At 51.6% G+C, this 24,167-nt stretch overlaps 1 protein-coding gene across 1 annotated transcript in view; it reads right to left on the bottom strand.

Moving 5' to 3' along the window:
* Positions 1-24,167, bottom strand: part of GREB1L (GREB1 like retinoic acid receptor coactivator) — a 99,087-nt gene that overhangs the window by 44,650 nt on the left and 30,270 nt on the right. The window contains exons 4-10 of the mRNA XM_054179683.1: positions 18,347-18,523; positions 14,932-15,108; positions 9,510-9,632; positions 5,681-5,815; positions 3,340-3,477; positions 2,200-2,319; positions 401-538 (exon numbers count right to left, since the gene is read on the bottom strand). Coding sequence (XP_054035658.1) covers positions 401-538; positions 2,200-2,319; positions 3,340-3,477; positions 5,681-5,815; positions 9,510-9,632; positions 14,932-15,108; positions 18,347-18,523 — 1,008 coding nt within the window. The remainder of the gene's footprint in view (positions 1-400; positions 539-2,199; positions 2,320-3,339; positions 3,478-5,680; positions 5,816-9,509; positions 9,633-14,931; positions 15,109-18,346; positions 18,524-24,167) is intronic.

The raw sequence follows: 24,167 nt of genomic DNA on the forward strand, positions 1-24,167 counted from the left end.
AATCCGTTTTCTGGTTCTCATGCAGAATCCTTGGGCTTAAAGATCTGGACTGTAAATGTTGCAGGAAGTATTTGCTTCTTTTGTAAGCTGTTCATCCTGGGAAGCTATTTTCATTGCATGGAAATATTTCTATTCTTGGATTTTACAAAACTCTTATTTGCACAAAGCTTCCATCTGGCCAGAGGTTTGCTATCAGCCTGACCTGGCTGTGACCTGCTTGCAGGTCCTCCAGAAGTCGCCTAACTCCCAGTGTTCAATGTTGAGCAAGCAAAGCAAACTCTCCACGAGAAACTGACTTTGTGCTGCACTGAATGCCAGAAGCAACCAAAAGAAATCAAACCCCCTTTCTGCTAGGGGGATTTGCTGCAATGCAGCAATTCTGCCCCAGTGTCAGACTTACCTATCAGAATCACTGGTCTGACTCCTGAGTTATTCAGCAGGTTTTCAGGAACTATCACAGTCTCCCCTGCTGGGATGGGTTGAGGCTGTAAAATTCCAGTTAACATGGATTGAGGAACTGGGACTGACAAAAGAGGCTCTATAAAATAAAGAAAAGAGAAACTTCCATTACCCCAAGGCCCACACTGTGATCTGGCCCTATGAACAAATAAAATATTTCTGCAGATCAGCAACTGTAATAAAATGCAAGAGACCTCTGCATTTCCTGCTGGTGTTTTAAGCAATTTAAATTAAGAGCCAATATCCTCCCCTAGCCCCACCCTTAAAATAAAACTTTTGCTGGCCACTGTATTGTTGGTGGGAATGAGAGAGGAAAACACAGGTTTGAATATGCATCTTTAAACAAAGCCAAGGACTAAGCCAAAAGGTCACCTCTAATATGGAAGCCACCTCTCAGAACTGCCTCTCAATACAAGAGAAAAAACTGCTCTGACTTCTCACCTAGAATATACATAACTAAGAAAAACAAACCAACATCTCAAAGCTGCCTTTAGACATTTGCTACAAGATAAAAACTGCTCATAAAGGAGCAGGAGTAGCTTTCACAAGTAAAGAGAAACAAAATGCACGAATTCTTTCATCTTGCCATCAGGCTTCAGTATAGGCTCTGCTTCACAAGTGGCTCAGGCTTCAGCCAGGGGTTTGTAACATCTTTCAAACAATGGCATCGCAGAAAAGCATCAAAGGCAGCATGAACCCATGCATGTGTTTTGGCTTTGAAAATTGTTCATCCATCAGCAAAAACCACCATGAAAGTCTGGTGTGAAATGGGGTCCACAGCAGAGGGAGCAGACTGGTGGAGACAAGCCAACAGCAAGGAGGAGATTGCCCAATGTCAGGGATCTGCAGCAGGACTCTGAAGCTGGAAACCTACAAAAGCTGCAGTTCATTTGAGGTGCTTAAGCAGGCAGGCCTGCACTCTCCTGCAAACCTTCTTCCTATGGTGGCTCTCTCTGAAATTTAATTCCAAAAGACCTTAAAAGCAAGCCCTGCAAAGCAGAGTGAAGAGAACCTTCTGCATGCTGACAAATGTCTTCTCTTCCTCCTTGTATGTATAGAGTAAGCAATGATCAATTCCCCTTCACAAAGTATGCTGAATCCCAGCAGTGAAAGGGACTTCAATCATCAACAGCTTTATTGAGAGTGATGTATAAGGAGGTAGCTGCATGCTGAGCCTGCACACGTGCTTGTAGCCAGCCCTTGTGCACACGACCGAGATACACAGCCTCCCACAGCACCGCCAAGCACAACAGGCATGAAGCCTCACACAAGCTTTATGCTTTTAGCTGCAGATGTCCTAGTGGACAGTGGTGTCCTTTGTTAGGCCCACATGGTATAACATGTTTCTCCTGTGCACCAACAGAGGGTGGTTTCTGTGGCAGCCACAGCAGGCTGAGACACAGCATTCAAGGTGAAGGCCAATGAAAGTCCTTGCAATGATTTCATGTATCCAGAGACCTGCACAATTTCAGAAGAACTGAGTTTCACTGACTCAGGTAGCTCTGGTTATTCTTTTGTTGTTGTTGTTCCTATTATTTGCATCTTCCCTCCCCCAGTAATTTCTCCCTGTGCCACAACTGTGATTATGACAACAAGGACCAGGCAATCACATGTGTCGTGGTGTCCTTAGCTGCTTCAGGTAGGTTTTCTGTGCAGCACTTGAGGGAAGCAGCACAGACCTACTGGTCTGGCTGAGCAGAGGTTTCCACAAATGACATCTCTGTACCCTCCCAGTTCTACCTGTTCTTGCTGAGGAACGAATTGCAGGGACAGGCACTGCTACCCCAGGAGGAGGCACTGGGGACCCAGGAGACCATCCCCGGTGACGCTTCTTTGGTGGTCCAGAACTGGACATTGATGCTGAGAATAAAATCAAAACATTAACCTCCACCCTCCCCAGTGACCACATTGCAGCCCACATTTCCATTTCACAGAGCACCACAGGTTCACCCCCAGATGTACCCAAAGGCAGCCTGTGATGTACAATCACAGAATTGTCAGGGCTGGAAGGGATCTCAAGGCTCAGCCAGTTCCAACCCTCCTGCCATGGGCAGGGACACCTCACACTACAGCAGGTTGCTCACAGCCACATCCAGCCTGGCCTTAAAAATCTCCAGGCATAAAGCTTCCACCACCTCTCTGGGCAACCTGTGCCAGTCTCTCACCACCCTCATGGGGAACAACTTCTTCCTCACATCCAATCTCAGTCTCCCCACTTCTACTTTTGCTCCATCCCCCCCAGTCCTTCACTCCCTGACACCCTCAAAAGTCCCTCCCCAGCTTTCTTGGAGCCCCCTGCAGATACTGGAAGGCCACAATTAGGTCTCCTCAAAGCCTTCTCCTCTCCAGCCTGCACAACCCCAACTCTCTCAGGCTGTCTCCAGAGCAGTGCAGCTCCAGCCCTCTGCTCACCCTCGTGGCCCTTCTCTGGACACCTTCCAGCACCTCCAGAGCCTTCCTGGCACAGAGGCTCCAGAACTGGCCCCAGAGCTCCAGCTGTGGTCTCAGCAGAGTGGAGCAGAGGGGCAGAATCCCCTCCCTGGCCCTGTTGGCCACACTTCTCTTGCTGCAGCCCAGGCTCTGCTTGGCTCTCTGGGCTGCAAGTGCTCCCTGCTGGCTCCTGTGGAGCTTCTCCTTCCCCAGCACCCCCAAGGCCTTTTGTTCAGGGCTGCTCTCCAACCAGTCCCTGCCCAGCCTATATTGGTGCCTGGGACTGCCCCTGGCCTGTGTGGCACGGCACCATCAGTAATGGTCATGCCAAACCTCAAATGGATGTGCAGAGACTGACTTGTAGAAACAGATGGGAAGAAGAACAAAATCACAAGTTTCAGGCTCAGCAGCCAGTGCAGCTTAAAATCAAGCCAGAGAGGTTTTCTTTACCTTGGTCTGCAGCTGCACAGCCAGGACTTGGAGATGTTGAGTGCGGCACTGGCCGAGAGGCTCCAGAGCTCAGCAGACTATTTCTTCCTCCATTAGTGTTTCCATTGGCAACATCAGAGGCACGCAGGGAAAGAGGAGCTGTGCATGGTAAAGGACAGAGTCTGTGTCTTGAGACAAAACAAACCACAGCATACAGCCACCTGCACACCCAGAGGAGCAGGGCAAGGAGTGTGACTGGAACACGCTGCAGGGGAAGCAGGAGGTGTGCTTGGCACAGAGCAATTCGGGCACAGGCTGCACAATCCTAACCTTGAAGCAGGGTCTCCAGATGTCAGGGTGAGGAGGATAGGGGGGGGGGGGGGCGGAAATCCCAAACAACCCCCACCAAAATAAGATAGACAATTACACACCCCCAAGGCCTTGGGAAGTTTGGAACTCATTTGTTTTAGACATTGAAAACCTAAATAAATGCACATCATGAATTCAGTTTGTAGAGACTCCTGAGGCACTGTAGTGCACCTGGGTACTGCCCCCCAGTCACCCATGTGCCATACACCTGAGCCAGTGGGTCTGAGCCCACACATGCTGCATTTTGCCACCTCTGCCTAAGCCCCTCCAGGCCAGGCAAGCCTGCCACCCTGGTAGGATCCACTATACACAGATCAGAGGATTGCAAGAAGTTATCCTCACACCCCTGAGCTCCCTCTCACTCTTTTTTCAGAGCCTGTTTTTTTCAGAAGGAAATAAAAAGGCATCCTGCATAGAGAGTGCACTGGGGACTCTGCCCTGGGGAAACCACACCTGCACTGCTCTGTCCAGTTTAGGGCTCCCCAGTTATGAGAAACAGGGATCTGCTGGAGAGAGTCCAATGGAGAGCTACAAGGGTGATTGGGAGACTTGAACATCTCTCCTGTGAGGAGACCTGGGACTGTTCAGCAAAGGCTGAGAAGGGATCTGAACAATGTCTACAAATATCTGAGGGGTGGGTGTCAGGATGAAGGGGCCAGGCTCTTGATGATGGTGCTCTGTGATAGGACAAGGAACAACAGATACAAGCTGGAACCCAGGAGGTTCCACCTCAACATGAGGAAAATCTTCTTTACTGTGAGGCTGCTGGAAATGGCCATGACATCATCTGCCTATTGCAAGCTCCCTGTTGGTTCTCCACTTGGTATGGACAGAGAGGGAGGGTGTGGGTCAGTTCCAGAAGTGGCTGAAATAGTGGGAACCATTTCAGAGCAAGGCAGGTTCTCTTACATAAGTGTGGAGGGGAGAAAAGGTATTTTGCACAAAGAATTGTTACTGATTCATTAGTTATAATAAAGTGATGTACACAGAACAACACACAGTGTATAAAACAGCAGCCATAATAATCACAGAATCACTGAGTCATTCAGGTTGGAAAAGACCCCTGGGATCACCAAGTCCAACCACTAACCCTACCCTACAAAGTTTACCCCTAAACCATATCCCCAGGCACCACATCTAAACCACCTTTCAACACCTCCAGGGATGGTGACTCCACTACCTCCCTGGGCACCAACAGACCATATGTAGAACATAATGCTCATGTGCACCCAGAAACCAAACCCATTTAGAGTTTTTTTATTCAAGCATACTTCCCTTCCCTAAGTGTGATGCATTTTTTATCCACTACTTAAAGGACTACTCAGCTAAACTAATAGAGTACCAATGAGGGATTTAGGTGCCATAGGTGAGGGCTCTAATTTATTGAACATGGAATAAAGAAGCAGCACAGGTATTAAACCTTCTTTAAAGGAGACTGAATTCATTCCATGTACCTGCAGAATGAGTTTTTACAAATGCAAAACAATGCACAGCTCTCTGTGTCTGAAGCAAGAATCAGTGTGGCATCAGGAAGAGACTTTTGTGCTCTCTTAGATCTCTTAGGCAGTGCAAAGAGGGAAATGAAACACACTGCCACGATGGCAAGGCTGAACACCAAGCTGTGGCTCAGTTTGGGGACAGGAGTGCCTATGGAAAATGTCTGTGCAGAGGACTGGGGAGGGTTAGGTTGGAGATGAAGAAACATTTCAGTGCTGCAAGAGTGGTCAGGGATTGGAACAGACTTCTCAGGGAGATGGTGGAATCCCCATCCCTGGAGGTGTTCAAGGAAGGTGTGGCCATGGCACTTGGGGCCAGGGTTTGGTGGCCATGGTGGGGTTGGGTTGATGATCTCAGAGGTCTTCTCCAACCCAAACAATTCTGTGAATCTATGAGATTTGGAGAATGCTAGTGAACACTTTCCTTCTCTCTGTTTTGACTCTCTTAAGCTGGCAGTTCCCTTGGCTCCCAGCTATCCTGGAAAGCAAAGCTGTACCTGCAGCAAAAGCCTTCCCCACGAGCTGCACAGACAGAGCCAGAGGCTTCACAACGTTCTTGTTCCGGGACAGGTCTGGAGTTCCACTCAGGTTAACAGCAGAAGATGACTTTGCTGGACTGAAAACTGAAGAATCTGAAAAAGGAAGTTGTTGAATTAAGGAATTATTTTAGCTTACACAGGAGTGTGCAGGTATGGTTTATATTCTATGCAATTGAACACACATTCAGCTGAGCTCATCTAAGCATGGAACAATGGCTTTGCACCACGCATTGGGATCTTTTAGGAGTTGTAACAAACATTTCCTTCAGCATTTCCACAGAATCTTATCATCTAATGCACCCAGGACTGAGCCACTGAGCATATTTTGCATTCACATAGACTCAGAAAAAAAAAAAATCACTGTGGAAATGGCTTCTCGTTGCTCCTCTAAATAACCCCTGGGCTGCAGCAAGAGAAGTGTGGCCAACAGGGCCAGGGAGGGGATTCTCCCCCTCTGCTCCACTCTGCTGAGACCACAGCTGGAGCTCTGGGGCCAGTTCTGGAGCCTCTGTGCCAGGAAGGATCTGGAGGTGCTGGAAGGTGTCCAGAGAAGGGCCACAAGGAGGAGCAGAGGGCTGGAGCTGCTCTGCTATAGAGACAGACTGAGAGAGTTGGGGTTGTGCAGTCTGGAGAGGAGAAGGCTTTGAGGAGACCTAATTGTGGCCTTTCAGTATCTGCAGAGGGCTCCAAGAAAGCTGGGGAGGGACTTCTGAGGGTGTCAGGGAGTGATAGGACTGGGGGGAATGTCCAGGGAAGTGGTGGAAGCCTCATCCCTGGAGGTGTTTAAGGCCAGGCTGGATGTGGCTGTGAGCAACCTGCTGTAGTGTGAGGTGTCCCTGCCCATGGCAGGGGGCTTGGAACTGGATGATCCTCAAGGTCCCTTCTAACCCTGACAATTCTGTGATTCTATGAATGAACTGCCTAAAAAGGTTATGGAATCTCCATCACCTGAGAATTTCAAGAAGTTACCAAACCTCTCTCAGACACAGCTGAGCTTGACTTAGAGCAGCAAAAAATACCTAACTTCCCCCCAGCACTACTGTCCCTAGGGCTATGAAAAGTGTATGTCCATTTCCAAGCCAGGCTAAGAAATGCAGGGCACCTGAGCCAAACCCTGCAGGCATTAACAAACAGCAGCTCCTTAGAGCATTTTACCAAGGCCGAAAAACAGGAGCCTTATTTTATAGATGGATAAGTTTAAGAACAAATTCTAATCCTTGCCCAGCATGAAAATGTGAATCAGAACTGACTGCCAACCCCTTGGCATCTAGGCCCTTACTTTAACATCAGGCATTTAAGATCTGCGATTTACTTCAAGAACAGAGAATTGACATTCAGGTGCTGACACACTGACAAATTGCAATCCTTACAAACCAGAGTGAGAGCACAGTACCTCCATGTCTGCCCAGAGAGCAACCAGTAGGCAAAGCAGGCAAAGTTCACTACAGATCTCCTAGTAAAGCAACCAGGTAAAGAAGCAGGAGGCAAAGACAAACTTGGTCTGCCACATGACTTTGGTAGAGGAGGATAGTGAGGAGAGTCTGCTTTGCCACACGGAGTAGCTGAGGTGGGGAATGGACACAGAAGCTTCTGCTGCTCCACCAGAAAGCCTTGTCCATGTTTGAAGGACTACCAAAGCAGACCTCCAGGTCAGGAGGCAAGCAGTGGTGTCTCATGAAATGTGATGCAGCAAACACTTAGTGCTACAGCCTCCTCAAAGGAAACCGGCCAGAAGCTTTGGGCTTTCCTTCTTCTCTGTAGCTCTAACAGAGGTTCTTGAAATTCTCTCTAGCAATGCAGACATGCCTGGGATGTGTTCCAAAGTCCCACCCCTGCCTAGGCCTAACTTGCAGTAGTCCCAGTTATTAAATTTCTAGTACTACCAGTTGTTAGTTGTTCATATTTCTGTTGTAAATCCCTGTTTCTGGTTAAGAGCCTTTTAACAGCTGGTTTGAAGTTTTCCCTCTCCCCTGCCTGCCTAGAGCTGAATTTTTGATACTGTCCAAGGTTTCAGACTTTTTCATTGCCAGTCAGCCTCTCCTCTGCGTGGGAACTGCACCTTCCTGTGTCATTTTGCAAGGAGGATCTGAGAACTGACTGCAGTGTCTTGTCCATACCGTACTGTCACCTTCACCTCTGCTGTCTCAAAACTCTCTGCTGCTCTCCTTTCCATGTTAGTGCAGCACTGAGTGCACCCATCGCTTTCCTTCAAGAACTTAGGGCCTGCACTGCTCCCTTGCAAGGGCAGACACAGAAATATTTACACAGCTCTAGAAGGAAAAAAGTGGACATGAGTTGACAATAAAGAGCAAAGGGTTTCAGAAAGCAACTTGCTAGTAAGTGGTCCTGCTTTCAAACAGCAGAGAAGTCAACTCCCAAGTACAAACAGCCACACAAAATGTAGGAGAGAAGAGGTCAGACCATCAGAGGTGACAATGTCAGAATTCACACCACCCAAGAAAGCTGCTCTGCCCTCTTCTCATGGTTCCAGGGGACTCATATGTATGTGTGTGGCACTATCTGCACCAGAAGATAACAGCAGAAGGAGTTGAAAAGGTTTGGACAACCATGACCTGAGAGTACAAACAGTGCCCCAGACAAGCAGACTGAGAAGAACGGCAAGTGATAAGGAGCAAGCAGTATCTCAGAGGTGTATCCATTAACTTGGCAAGCAGAAGACAAAGTTGTGTCAATATTGGATCCCTTCTTGGCTCAAATAAATAGCTGCTCATTCATCTGCACAGTTCTCATGCCAGGATCTGGAAGCCAAAGGATCATGGCATGGAATGCAACAACTCTCATTTAATTGTAGCCAAAGCCTAAAGCATACAAGTTCCTGGGGAGAGATGGGGCAGCACCTGGGGACAGAGGCTCAGAAAGCTCTGCTCAGTGGCTACAATTCCATAACAAAGAACATCTTCAGCCTTTGGGCTTCATTCCTTTTTAGTACACTTCATCAGTGGAGAAAGCCTTCTGACTACCTTAGCTTTGTAGCTTCACTTCACACTGCTCTAGAGAAATCTGTGTCCTGGTGCATGAATATCAACTGGGTAGGTGGACAAGAAAGTTTTCTCCTGATTTTCATTTCTCAACAGCTGGCACAAACAGACACAAAGCCACAGGACAGCACAGATGAAGCTGCAATGAAGCAGTGGGGTGGGGGGGAAGAAAAAGCTCCAAGAAAAGCACCTGAGTTATTTGCACTGAATAAATAGATAAAAGAAACTGAGCTGCTGCCGCTTTGTCAGCCAGTGCCTCTTTGCTGGGTACAGTTTCTCCTGGCTGAAGGGAGCCACTTGCAGCTTCTGAGAGCAGTTGTGGGAAGCAAGTTAGCTCAGAGAGCACAAAGCTGCTGTGTGGATGGGGAATTATAATTCCTTCAGTGAAACAAAGTTCAAATAAATACACAAACAGGCAAAGTTAGGCTGCCTCCCTACCCCCCAAGGGAGGTCACTCTCCTTCTCAAGACAAGGGCAAACCCTTCCCTGCAAATGGTCATCCAAGGTTTTGGAGACCTGCAAAACCTGACATGAAAGGCAGGCAGGGAGCCACCAGATCAAAGGATGAATCAGAAGAGCTCTTGATATTTGACTGCCCTTCTGAGGACTAAGGTAACCTCTGGCCTCAGCTGGGGCTCCACCCTTCACACAGCAAGTTTTGAAAAGCATCCTCCCCACTGTAACCTGGCCATGGCTAACACCCAGCTGCCGACAGCACCCCGGCACCACCAGAGCCTGAGGTAACTCAGCACCCCCAGAGTCATGGTCACAGCACCTTCAGCTCCTACCTGTCTGCGTGAACCCTGCCTTGTATCCATTAGCTGCTCCACCCTCTGGGGTCGTGGACGGCGACACGGCAGCATTGGGCTTAGCAGGGAGGCTAGCGGCAGAGGATTGCCTGCTTCTGCACTCTGCAAACGAAGCAGCTACAGTACAGATTAACGGCGCCGGCCTGCCAGCGCCCAGCACCGCAGCGCGGCAGCCACAGGCGGCACAGGGGCAGCGCGCACGGACACACGGCACGGGCAGGACACACGGCACGGGCAGGACACATGGCACGGGCAGGACACACGGCACGGGCAGGACACAGGGACGTGGCACGGGCACGGCACACAGCACAGACAGGACAAACGGCACGGGCAGGGCACACGGCACGGGCAGGGCACACAGCACAGGCAGGACACACGGCACGGGCAGGGCACACGGCACGGGCAGGGCACACAGCACAGGCAGGACACACGGCACGGGCAGGGCACACGGACACAGCACGGGCAGGACACACGGCATGGGCAGGGCACACGGACACAGCACGGGCAGGACACACGGCACGGGCAGGGCACACGGACACAGCACGGGCAGGGCACACGGCACGGGCAGGGCACACGGACACAGCACGGGCAGGGCACACGGACACAGCACGGGCAGGACACACGGCACGGGCAGGGCACACGGACACAGCACGGGCAGGGCACACGGCACGGGCAGGGCACACGGACACAGCACGGGTAGGACACACGGCACGGGCAGGGCACACGGCACGGGCAGGACACACGGCACGGGCAGGGCACACGGACACAGCACGGGCAGGGCACACGGCACGGGCAGGGCACACGGACACAGCACGGGCAGGACACACGGACACAGCACGGGCAGGACACACGGCACGGGCAGGGCACACGGACACAGCACGGGCAGGACACACGGACACAGCACGGGCAGGACACACGGCACGGGCAGGGCACACGGACACAGCACGGGCAGGGCACACGGCACGGGCAGGGCACACGGACACAGCACGGGTAGGACACACGGCACGGGCAGGGCACACGGCACGGGCAGGACACACGGCACGGGCAGGGCACACGGACACAGCACGGGCAGGGCACACAGCACGGGCAGGGCACACGGCACAGGCAGGGCACACGGACACAGCACGGGCAGGGCACACGGCACGGGCAGGGCACACAGCACAGGCAGGGCACACAGCACGGGCAGGGCACACGGCACGGGCAGGGCACACGGCACGGGCACGGCACACGGCACGGGCACGGCACACAGCACAGACAGGACAAACGGCACGGGGAGGGCACACGGACACAGCACGGGCAGGACACACGGCACGGGCAGGGCACACGGCACGGGCAGGGCACACGGACACAGCACAGACAGGGCACACGGCACGGGCAGGACACACGGCACGGGCAGGACACACGGACACGGCACGGGCAGGACACATGGCACGGGCAGGGCACATGGCATGGGCAGGACACACGGCACGGGCAGGACACACGGACACAGCGCGGGCAGGGCACACGGCACGGGCAGGACACACGGACACAGCACGGGCAGGACACACGGCACGGGCAGGACACACGGACACAGCACGGGCAGGACACACGGCACGGGCAGGGCACATGGCATGGGCAGGACACACGGCACGGGCAGGACACACGGACACAGCGCGGGCAGGGCACACGGCACGGGCAGGACACACGGACACAGCACGGGCAGGACACACGGCACGGGCAGGACACACGGACACAGCACGGGCAGGACACACGGCACGGGCAGGACACACGGACACGGCACGGGCAGGACACATGGCACGGGCAGGGCACATGGCATGGGCAGGACACACGGCACGGGCAGGACACACGGACACAGCGCGGGCAGGGCACACGGCACGGGCAGGACACACGGACACAGCACGGGCAGGACACACGGCACGGGCAGGACACACGGACACAGCACGGGCAGGACACACGGCACGGGCAGGGCACATGGCATGGGCAGGACACACGGCACGGGCAGGACACACGGACACAGCGCGGGCAGGGCACACGGCACGGGCAGGACACACGGACACAGCACGGGCAGGACACACGGCACGGGCAGGACACACGGACACAGCACGGGCAGGACACACGGCACGGGCAGGACACACGGACACGGCACGGGCAGGACACATGGCACGGGCAGGGCACATGGCATGGGCAGGACACACGGCACGGGCAGGACACACGGACACAGCGCGGGCAGGGCACACGGCACGGGCAGGACACACGGACACAGCACGGGCAGGACACACGGCACGGGCAGGACACACGGACACAGCACGGGCAGGACACACGGCACGGGCAGGGCACATGGCATGGGCAGGACACACGGCACGGGCAGGACACACGGACACAGCGCGGGCAGGGCACACGGCACGGGCAGGACACACGGACACAGCACGGGCAGGACACACGGCACGGGCAGGACACACGGACACAGCACGGGCAGGACACACGGCACGGGCAGGGCACACAACGGCGGCAGAGGGCAGCGCTGGGGACAGCAGGGCTGTGGCAGGGCACTCAGCGACTTCTCATTAAGGAACTGCCTGGGGGCATTCCAAGCACCAGGCAAGCACGGGGCAGCTGCTGCCAACTGGCAAGAGCCCTCAGTTCACAGCTTCCAAGCGATGTGAAGGTCCTGGGGGTGCCCCAGGAGGCACTCAGCCACTTGTGCAGCACCATCTTGATACAATCCATCAGAACCTGCCCTTTAAAGGTGACATTGTGCTGAGACCCCGAGTCCCAGCACACCTCCACAAAACCTGCAGGGAGACCTCAGCACTGTCTGGGTGAAAAGTGAGTTAAGGGAAGAAAAGGTCACTTTAAAAATCACACATTCATCTGGTTTTGAACCCGAGAGCTGATTAGATGTTTGTCTGAGGAGCAGGGAGTGGTTGAAGGCATTTCTCCTACCCAGATCTTCATTTTAAGGAAGGGTAAAGGGTTAGCAGATGGGTGGCAGCAAGGTGGGCATAGAGCCTATCAAACCCATGCCTATGAGGTCTGTTCTTGGCTAATCTAAAGCTTTTTGGGTGCTGAAAACAGTGCAGTCAGCACAGAGCCAGCAGCACCCCGTGTGTGTGTCACCAGGACACACACTGACCCCAGCTGCACTGGGGGTCAGAGAAAGGATTCCAGAAGTAAAAGAAGGTTTCCTGTTCTGTCTTTGGAGCTGCACTGCCAAATGAGATCTTTCTGTAGTTCTTGTGTAAAATGCTGCTGCAAACCACCCCCAGCAGCAGTTAATTAATTGTCCTGCAACTGAGAAAAGAGCTGCAGCCAGCATCCTTTGAAGCAGTGCCTGATACAACACTGCAGCCAGCCCTCCAGGTGCTGATAGCCATCGCTGGGGGGTCTCAGGCTGCTATTCACAGCAGGATGTGACTCTCCAGATGTGTGACAGCCCTCTGGATCTTCTACTCTCCTCACATCATCCTCATCAGAACATCTGGCAGCAGATCAAACTCTGCCTTTACTGAGTGAGGCCACAGCTGAGGGAGATAGGCAGTCTGCATAGACACCAGCTTAGTAGACAGTGAGTAGGATAAGCCATGCTGTGAGTAGGATAAGCCATGCAGTGAGTAGGTAAGCCATGCTGTGAGTAGGATAAGCCACGCAGTGAGTAGGTAAGCCATGCTGTGAGCAGGGTAAGCAATGCAGTGAGTAGGTAAGCCATGCTGTGAGCAGGGTAAGCAATGCTGTGAGTAGGCAGCCATGCTGTGAGTAGGATAAGCCATGCAGTGAGTAGGTAAGCCATGCTGTGAGTAGGATAAGCCACGCAGTGAGTAGGTAAGCCATGCTGTGAGCAGGGTAAGCAATGCTGTGAGTAGGTAAGCCATGCTGTGAGCAGGGTAAGCAATGCTGTGAGTAGGCAGCCATGCTGTGAGTAGGATAAGCCGTGCTGTGAGTAGGATAAGCCGTGCTGTGAGTAGGTAAGCCATGCTGTGAGTAGGATAAACCATGCTGTGAGTAGGCAGCCATGCTGTGAGTACAATAAGCCGTGCTGTGAGTAGCATAAGCCATGCTGTGAGTAGGGTAAGCCATGCTGTGAGTAGGGTAAGCAATGCTGTGAGTAGGTAAGCCATGCTGTGAGTAGGATAAACCATGCTGTGAGTAGGATAAGCCATGCTGTGAGTAGGCAGCCATGCTGTGAGTAGGGTAAGCAATGCTGTGAGTAGGTAAGCCATGCTGTGAGTAGGATAAACCATGCTGTGAGTAGCATAAGCCATGCTGTGAGTAGGCAGCAATGCTGTGAGGAGGGTAAGCAATGCTGTGAGTAGGATAAGCCATGCAGTGAGTAGGTAAGCAATGCTGTGAGTAGCATAAGCCATGCTGTGAGTAGGATAAGCCATGCTGTGAGTAGGATAAGCCGTGCTGTGAGTAGGGTAAGCAATGCTGTGAGTAGGGTAAGCAATGCTGTGAGTAGGATAAGCCATGCTGTGAGTAGGTAAGCAATGCTGTGAGTAGGCAGCCATGCTGTGAGTAGGGTAAGCAATGCTGTGAGTAGGGTAAGCAATGCTATGAGCAAGGTAAGCAATGCTGTGAGTAGGTAAGCAATGCTGTGAGTAGCATAAGCAATGCTGTGAGTAGGCAGCCATGCTGTGAGTAGGTAAGCCATGCTGTGAGTAGGATAAGCCATGCAGTGAGTAGGTAAGCCATGCTGTGAGTAGGTAAGCCATGCTGTGAGTAGGATAAGCCATGCAGTGAGTAGGTAAGCAATGCTCTCCTTGAGTTGTTGCACAGCTCTAGCTCCAAACCCCTGCATCCTTCAGTAACAGACCTGCTGGGGTCAGAGGTGGAACCTCTTCAGCACACAACATTGCCCAGGCTGCTCCAGTAGAAGGAAAGCTCAAGATAAAACTCCCCACAGAGGGCAGAGGATATGAGATTTCTCCTCTTGCCCTGAGAGCAGTGACCTGAGCTTTCTTAATCTCATGGCATGCTGCTGTCCTCAGGCACCAGACACACTGAACTGCACTTACTCAGATGAATATCAGTGGAAGGCAGTGTTGGAGCCCTGGCTGTGAGTCATCTTGCTTCAGGCACAGCAAAGAACCAGCAGACTGAGCAACCTTATTCCTTCTACCAAGCTGGCTGTACATTCTAAGGGGAGATTTAGGGCTGCCACTGAAAGTGTGGGGAGATGGAGGAAGACCATCCACAACTGCATGATTCTTATTCATATTAAATGAAGTTCTCTGGCAAACCCCAGCCTCCAGTGCCATCAAGGGGAACTTTTCCTCCAAGCAGCCAAAGAACACAATGCACAAAGCCTCTTCTGAACACATTTCCTACAGCAACTTTCCAGTTTCCATCTGACACCACAGCAAGATGATATAAAAAGCCCCTGAGCGAGTGGGCACTTGGTTACCTTTCCAGCAAATCAGGGGTCCCTTGGACAGCACACCTTGGGAGCTCCTCACTAGGTAGTACTTTAAGTGCTTCTGCTTCTTTGGCTGAGTGGTTAACTTCAGGTTGATGTGATTGGAAAACTCTGTGAAATACCGAAAGCCTCTTTCTCCACAGCCTATACAATTCCCAGAAAACCCTGGAAGAAGGAAGCAGAAGATACACACAGGGGTTCAGTGACTTGTGCTCCCTGCTAGCAATGAGGCCACTTCAACCAACCTGCACAGCCAGTTTGGGGTGACCTCAGGTCTTCAGCCAGACCCCTCTGCATGTGCCCTGCACAGAACTTGTGTGCCAGCAAACAGCCAGACACAGCCAGGTTTTAGCCTTGCCTGCTCTGAAACTCTCACATCTTTCTAGGTCATGCTAATGCATGCAAAAATCCTACCCCCAGTTTTCCACTCTGCTCAAGGCAGAGAAGAATAACTCCTTGGCAGGAGCAGAGCTGTAATGCCAGGCTGGGAAATTCATGCAAAGGAAAAGATAAATTTCCTTCTTTATTAAAGACACATTGGTGGAAAAAACCCTCACAGGATCACCTGGGTTGCAGGCTGTGTGCTTCTCTCTCAGTGCAGTGGCTAAGCCACAGGAGACACTGCACCTTCATGGGACTCAAATTGACCTTACTATCTAATACATTTTCCAGAGACTCCTTATACAAAGCAATTTCAAGTGAGCTGCATCTTACAGCTTGTTAAAGTCTTTTAAAGCACTTTGAGGTGAAGATATTTGTGGCCAAAGCTAGGAGCACTTCAGACTGTTTTTAACAACCTCCAGCCTCTCCTGAAAGCAGCAGACTTAGGAACAAAGGCAGAAGACTTCCTTTCTGCAATGGCTCCAACACCATTTTGAGTAGGGGTTGAAGCTCTGAGGTGAGGTCTGGAGGAGAGGGTTCAGACTTCTTATGGTTTGAGGCTGGATGCCTTTAAGAACCACAGAATGGAAGACCTCCAGGAGGGCCAAAAGGGTCCAGGGATGGACCAGAAAGTGTATTTTTTATTCTATTCCATAATTCTGCTGCCTCTCTATAAGCAGGCTGTACTGCCAGTTCTTTCCCTTTTCTCCCTTCTTTCTCCTCCTGGGGAGGCCTGAGTTGTTACCAGCCATAGGGGAGGACTTTGGGTCTCTCTGCAGCATGGAGTATGGCACAAGGGGGAGAGAAGAGCACTAGGGCCTGGGTATTAAGGCATGGATGGGGGAAGGGTTTTCTTGGTATGTAGTAGGTAGTATGGATTGATGTATCCTGGATTGATGTATTCTGTGTTCCATATATATTGTTGAATGCAATTCTGTAGTTCTGTGAGAGTGATTTACTTTACTCCTTTTGGGGGGGCAAAATAAGATCCTGTCTCATTCCTTAAAGCCAAGCCAAGACTGAAGCTTATGAGCACACTTCACTTCCAGTGCTATTCACTGCTATGTTAAAGGGAATGTGGCATACAGGTGGCATTGGTCCAGCATCTCCTAGAACAAAGCACAAGGCATGTTCTGAAATGGGCCTGTCTTAAAATCCTTGCTGTTTGCATAAGCCTTCTGCTACTAATGCTGAACTCCTCTGGCTTCCTTGCCACTCCACTCCCCTCTGAATTCTTAATGAAGAAATATTTTGTATTTCTGGAGCATCAACAATTATTTAGAGCAGTGCTGGGCAGAGTAAAACCTAGACTTGCTTTATTTTAGGGTTTATTTGGTTGTTGTTTGGGGTGGGTTTTTTCCCCCATTTATGACTCAGTCTGAGATCTGCCACAGAACAATTCTTCCTCCTCACTATATCATGATTTTCTACCATGCCAAGCACCTTGGGGAACACTGCTTCCTGTCAGCCAGATTTGTAGTTTTATGGAAAAGATAGTCAGCCTTTTGGACAACATCCACCTTCCATCAAAGTCTTATTAATTAGACCATTGTCTTCAGCCTTGCTGTGCCTCATTGTCATCCTTGGCCATCATGTTGCTGAGGAAGCCAAGAAGCAGATTTCCTCATCCTGTTTCTCGTGGGCCTGAATCGGTCCTTCCCCTCTGCCCTGCAGCCCACAGGAGCTGCTGGTGCAGCTCCATAGCTGACAGAAACAGTCAGCAGGGGCTCACAGAGATACTGAGTCAATGCTTAGTTTTTGGGGATCAGTTCCACAGGCCTAGAGGCACTGAAATAGGTACCACCAGCAATGGCAGAGCAGATACAGGTTGCCAGGTTCATCACTGGAGATGGTAGATGGGGGCAGGGGAAGAGGAAGGCTTATCAACAAAGACAAGCAGTACTACATCTACTCAGACTAAACACCATCTGTCTGTCTATCTGACAGTTCTTACAGATCAATTCTTGACACTTCCCCTGCTCAGCAGGGGGGAAGCTCTTCTGAGCATGGCAGGATACACCACAGCTCGGCAGGATACACCACCTCCCCAGCTGCACCCAACAAGGGCACCCAGCTCCTATCTAGCCCGTGGCCTTCTGCCTTAGGTGCAAAGGTTTACAGTGTGCAGGAGGACATTCAATTGGTTTAAGGGGAAGACAACATCAAAGCCCACAGGCCCCAAGATGAAGTGTTTCCAGCAGCTACACAACAGATCTCTGGTCTGGAGCAAGCTTTGAGCAGCACAGTTCAATCAGGGTATTTATGCTTTACTGCATTTTCTGTTAGAAGGGGTTTGTGAAGATTCTTTAGGCAGCAAAATGACTGGTGGGAGAAATGAGAGAGTCAATTCAAAACAAGCCAAAATACATTCAATCACTTGTACTAGCCTGTTAAAATGGGGACCAGTGGTGAGCCAGGCAGAAAATCTTGGTGCACACACAGCTGGCTTCCAGCACCAAGCAGCATTCTTATATCACAGTTTTAAAGCTCATAAATGGGAGCAATTGTGACGTAAATCTGTTGGGTTCTGTTTTCCCCCTCCTACGTATTAGATTTTGAGAAGCAAACAGCCCTCAGAGCTCCTCTTGAGCCCAATGCTCCTGGTGCAGCCAAGGGCAGATAATTTTCCTTAATCTACAGAAAAATAGATAAGCTCATCTTCAACAGTTGCATGAGCACCTGAAATGAAATGAAAATGCTGTAAGCATCACTAGAGATAAAGAGCATGTGGATAGCTCACATTTAGAATGCCAGGCCTCCAGTGGACTCCAGCCCACACAGAAATCACTGAGCTTCAATTGTGCTTAATTGTGGAAGCAGAGGCTCATTTTAAAATGGGCTTTAAAGGCAGCTTCAGCTGCAGACTGAATGTCATAAACCCAGGCCTCTCCTCAACATATTTCTAAGAGAAGCTCATTAGCGGCAATGACTTTAGAGAATTCTGAGCTGGCTTCTTTGTTCTTTGTTCTGAATTAGTATGGCATGATAGATAAATTAAAAAGCATACATAAACATCTCTTACCTAAAAGTGCATTTTTCCCATGATCATCTGGCAAAAACCGCTTGTCCACAGCGCAGACAAGAATGTGCTCAGGCAGGTTGGGAGATTTGGCTCCTACCAGGAGGAAGCCTGCTGGGATCTCAATTTGCTCCATGCACAGGGACACTAACCGTAAATCCTTGCCTGCTTGACAAAAACCTACAACACAGAACACAGGAGAGATCTTCAAAAGGCTTCCTTCAGTGTGCTTCCTTTCACCAGTCACAAGAGCCAAGGGGGCTTCACAGCCTGATGCTGTAACTGAGAGGTTTAATATCTCCTTCCCAAGGGATGTAGAGGAAATGAAGACAGCATCTCACCGAGGCCCACCAGCTCAGGCTCCTGAGACAAGCCTTGTTTTAAAGAGAACCTCAGGCAGAGAATCATAGAATCAATAAGGTTGGAAAAGACCTCAAAGATCAAGTCCAAACCATGGCACCAAGTGCCACATCCAATCCCCTCTTGAATACCTCCAAAGACACAAGTCTCTAAAGACCAGACTTCAAACAGCACAGAAACTCAATCTTCCAAAACTATTCAAAACATGAGGCTTGCTTAGCCTGGAGAAGAGGAGACTCAGGCGTGACCTTGTTGCTCTCCACAACTACCTGAAGGGAGGTTGTAGCCAGGTGGGGGTTGGTCTCTTCTCCCAGGCAACCAGCACCAGAACAACAGGACACAGTCTCAAGCTGTGCCAGGGGAGGTTTAGGCTGGAGGTTAGGAGGAAGTTCTACACAGAGAGAGTGATTGCCCATTGGAATGTGCTGCCCAGGGAGGTGGTGGAGTCACCATCATTGGAGGTGTTCAGGAGAAGACTTGATAGGGTGCTTGGTTGCATGGTTTAGTTGATTAGGTGATGCTGGATGATAGGTTGGATGTGATGATCTTGAAGGTCTCTTCCAACCTGGTTTATTCTATTCTATTCTAAAGTTTGTGAAAACAGCTCTTCAAACACACCCAAGAGCAGGCTCTTCTGTGCTGAGTTTTAGTTTACAGTCTGGTCAAGAAGAGGTTTTGTCTCTGTTGCTTGTAAGAGGCTGGCAGTGGTACACATCACAAGCCCTGCTTGAATGATACAATGCAGCAGCTGAAGTTGGGGACTGACAGCTACAGGAAGCACTTTGACATTGGATCCTCAGCCTGCCTGTGCATGTCAGGAATTCCAGCAAGCAGAAGATTGATTCACTGGTTTCAGAGATGCTTTCTGGAAGTCTCCAACTGGGTCTCCTGCAGTCTCACTGCACTGGATGACTTCAAGTCTCCACTTAGGTCTTCCTCCCCACCCCCCTGCCACATGAACACAAAATAACATCACGACCATGGCTCTTGTGCAACAGGTAAGATAGAGCCAGAGACAGAAGTGGGCAGAAGTCAGCACAGCAGCAAGCTTCTGCTGTGAGCAGGTGGCAGGATGGGGCACACAAGGCATGGCAAGGCAGCCCAGAGCTGGCTGGGCACTGCCATGGAGCCCATGGGAGCTCAGGACTCAGAGGAGCTTGGCAGCCATGCACCAAGCAGCCATGGTGGGGATTTTGGAAAGGTTGTGTGGAACAGCTTGGAGCAATTACAGGAACTGGGGAATTGGTCCACCTGGACCAATGTCTCACTCAAACTAAAGCCAACTTCAAAGTTTGATTATTTTGACCAAGCCCATTAACAACAACATCCAAAGGCTCCTCTGCCAGCTTCACCTCTGGACTTACAGGGAGCAGTTTTTGTACAACTTCATCATATTATCTATATTGAGAAATTTCTACTTTCAAGCAAGGAAAGCACAGGTGTGAGAGAAAGCAACAGCTCTGAGGCTTCCTCCACAGGAAAGCTACGACCACACCGGGCTCTGCCCTTAGCAGCAGTCAGTGGAAGCACTACCAAGTTTTATGAAGAACCTGACTCTTAACATGGTGCTCCCCTTTGCTTCTCCCTGCTTCAGCAGCAAGATCAGTGCTGCAGACTGGCCTCATGCACCTCCCAGCAGCAGCTGGTGGAAATCCAATCTGTTTCAGGATCAGAGAATCACAGGATGGTTTGGAAGGAACCTCCAAAGCTCATCCAGTCCAATCCCCTCTGCAGTCAGCAGGGCCATCCTCCACTAGATCAGGCTGCCCAGAGACCTGTTGAGCCTCACCTTGAATATGGGAAGGGACTTTTGAGGGTGTCAGGGAGTGATAGGACTGAGGAGAATGGAGAAAAAGTAGAAATGGGGAGATTCAGATTGGGTGTTAGGAAGAAGCTGTTCCCTGTGAGGGTGGTGAGAGACTGGCACAGGTTGCCCAGGGAGGTGGTGGAAGCCTCCTGCCTGGAGGTGTTTGCAGTCAGGGTGGATGTGGCTGTGAGCAACCTGCTGTAGTGTGAGGTGTCCCTGCCCATGGCAGGGGGGTTGGAACTGGATGATCCTCGAGGTCCCTTCAAACCCTGACAATTCTGTGATTCTATGATTCTGTCTCCAAGGATGGAGCCTCAACCACCTCCCTGGGCAGCCTGCTGCAAGTGTTTCAGCAGCCTCATGGTGCAGAACTTGTTCCTCATAGCCAATTTCAATCTGCTCTGCTCCAGTTTGAAGCCACTGCTCCTGGTCACAAGTAGGGCACAAGGTAGGGTCAACTGAGAGGTCGGGAGCCCAGCTGCAGTGCAGGTACACCAATGCACGCAGCCTGGGCAATAAGCAAGAGGAGCTGGAGGTCCTGGTCCACCAGGGTGACTATGATGTAGTCGCCATCTCAGAAACATGGTGGGACAACAGGCACGATTGGAGTGCTGCACTGGGGGGTTACAGGCTCTCTAGGAGGGATAGGAGAGGGAGAAGAGGAGGAGGGGTGGCTTTGTATAGTAGGGAGTCACTTTCTGCCACAGAACTTGAGGTGGAAAATGAAGGGATTGAGAGCCTGTGGGTTAAAATCAGAGGGCAACCCAACAAATCTGACATCCTGGTTGGAGTCTGTTCTAGACCACCCAACCAGGATGAGGAGGCTGATGAATTATTTTACAAACAACTGGAGGCTGTCTCAAGATCATCAGATCTTGTCCTTGTGGGTGACTTCAACCTGCCAGATATCTGCTGGGAACTTAATTCAGCAGAGAGGAGGCAGTCCAGAAGATTCCTGGAGCGAATGGAGGACTGCTTCCTGACGCAGCTGTTAAGCGAGCCTACCAGGGGACAGGCTCTGCTTGACTTGCTGCTCTCCAATAGGGAAGGGCTGGTGGGAGATGTGACCGTGGGAGGCTGCCTAGGGTGCAGTGACCACGAGACAGTGAAGTTTTCAATCTGCAGGGAGATAGGGAGGAGCACCAACAGAACCTTCACCTTGGACTGCAGGAGGGCAAACTTCAGCCTCTTTAAGAAACTTATTTGTAAAGTTCCCTGGGTACCAACCCTCATGAACCGAGGGGTCCAGGAGGGTTGGACCTACTTCAAGCAGGAGCTCTTGAAGGCACAGGAACTGGCGGTCCCCATGTGCCGAAAGATGAGCCGAGGGGAAGGCGACCGGCCTGGGTGAGCAAGCAGCTCCTGGAGGAGTTAAGGGGAAAAAAGAGGCTGTATCACCTTTGGAAGGAGGGGAAGGCTTCTCGAGGTATGTTCAAGGAAGTGGTTAGATTGTGTAGGAATAAAATTAGAGAGGCAAAGGCCCAGTTGGAACTGAAGCTGAACACCTCTGTCAAAGACAATAAAAAGCATTGTTACAAATACATCAACACTAAAAAGAAGGGCAAGAAGAATCTCCACTCCTTATTGGACCTGGAGGGGAACACTGTGACTGAAGACGAGGAAAAGGCTGAGGTCCTGAACACCTTCTTTGCCTCAATGTTTAACAGCAAGGTAGGAGTCCAGGATGAGTGGCCTCCTGAGCTGGGCAATGGGGTCGGGGAGCAGTGTGATGCCCTGGAAATCCATGAGGAATTAGTTGGGGACCTGCTGAGCCACTTGGACACTCACAAGTCCATGGGACCAGATGGGATCCATCCTAGGGTGCTAAGAGAGCTGGCAGATGAGCTGCCAAGCCGCTCTCCATCATTTTCCTCCAGTCCTGGCTCACTGGAGAGGTCCCAGATGACTGGAAACTGGCCAGTGTGGTCCCCATCCACAAGAAGGGTCGGATGGAGGAACCTGGAAACTCCAGGCCTGGCAGCCTGACCTCAGTGCCAGGGAAAGTGATGGAGCAGAGTATCCTGGTGGCAATAACTGCGCACCTGAAGGATGGCCAAGGGCTCAGGTCCAGCCAACATGGATTTAGGAAGGGCAGGTCCTGCCTCTCCAACCTGAGCTCCTTCTATGATCAGGTGACTGCCTGGTGGACGTGGGGAGGCCTGTGGATGTGGTCTACCTGGACTTCAGCAAGGCCTTTGACACCATCCCCCACAGGAAACTGCTGTCTAAGCTGTCAGCTGGTGGCTTGGACAGCAGCACTCTGAGCTGGGTTAGGAACTGGCTGGAGGCTGAGCCCAGAGAGTAGTGGTGAATGGTGCCACATCCGGCTGACAGCCAGGCACCAGTGGCGTCCCCCAGGGATCAGTGCTGGGCCCCATCCTCTTTAACATCTTCATTGATGATCTGGATGAGGGGGTTGAGTCAGTCATCAGCAAGTTTGCAGATGACACCAAGTTAGGAGCAGATGTTGGTCAGTTAGAGGGCAGAAGGGCTCTGCAGAGGGACGTCGACCGACTGGACAGATGGGCAGAGTCTGATGGCATGGCATTTAACAAGTCCAAGTGCCAGGTGCTGCACTTTGGCCACAGCAACCCCAGGCAGAGCTACAGGCTGGGGTCAGAGTGGCTGAGAGCTGCCAAACAGAGAGGGACCTGGGGGTGCTGATTGACAGCTGCCTAAACATGAGCCAGCAGTGTGCCCAGGTGGCCAAGAGGGCCAATGGCGTCCTGGCCTGCATTAGGAATAGTGTGGCCAGCAGGAGCAGGGAAGTCATTGTGCCCCTGTACTCTGCATTGGTTAGGCCGCACCTTGAGTCCTGTGTCCAGTTCTGGGCCCCTCAGTTTAAGAAGGACATTGAGACACTTGAAGGTGTCCAGAGAAGGGCAACAAGGCTGGGGAGAGGCCTTGAGCACAAGCCCTATGAGGAGAGGCTGAAGGAGCTGGGATTGTTTAGCCTGGAGAAGAGAAAGCTCAGGGGTGACCTCATTGCCCTCTACAACTACCTGAAGGGAGGTTGTAGCCAGGAGGGGGTTGGTCTCTTCTCCCAGGCAACCAGCACCAGAACAAGGGGACACAGTCTCAAGCTGTGCCAGGGGAGGTTTAGACTCGAAGTGAGGAGAAAGTTCTTCACTGAGCGAGTCATTCGTCATTGGAATGGGCTGCCCAGGGAGGTGGTGGAGTCACCGTCCCTGGAGGTGTTCAAGGAGAGATTGGATGTGGCACTTGGTGCCATGGTCTAGTCGTGAGGTCTACCGAGACAGGTTGGACTCGATGATCCTTGGGGTCTCTTCCAACCTTAGTTATACTGTGATATACTGTGATACTGTGGTCCTGTCCCTGCAGACCTTTGGGAACAGTCCCTCTGTAGCCTTCTTGTGGCCTCCTTCAGGTACTGGCAGGCTGCTATGAGGTCTGCCTGGAGCCTTCTCTTCTCCAGGCTGAACACCCCCAGCTCCCTCAGCCTGTCCCCACAGCAGAGCTGCTCCAACCCCCTAATTATTTTCATGGCCTCCTCTAGACCCTCTCCATCAGCTCCAGACCTGCACACAGCACTGCAGGTGAGGTCTCCCCAGAGCAGAGGGGCAGGATCCCTCTCTCCATCTCTGGCCACACTGCTTTGGATGCAGCCCAGGCTGCCCTTGGCCTTCTGTGCTGCAA

This window comes from Dryobates pubescens, chromosome 3, assembly GCF_014839835.1.
Source record: "Dryobates pubescens isolate bDryPub1 chromosome 3, bDryPub1.pri, whole genome shotgun sequence".
NCBI lineage: Eukaryota > Metazoa > Chordata > Aves > Piciformes > Picidae > Dryobates > Dryobates pubescens.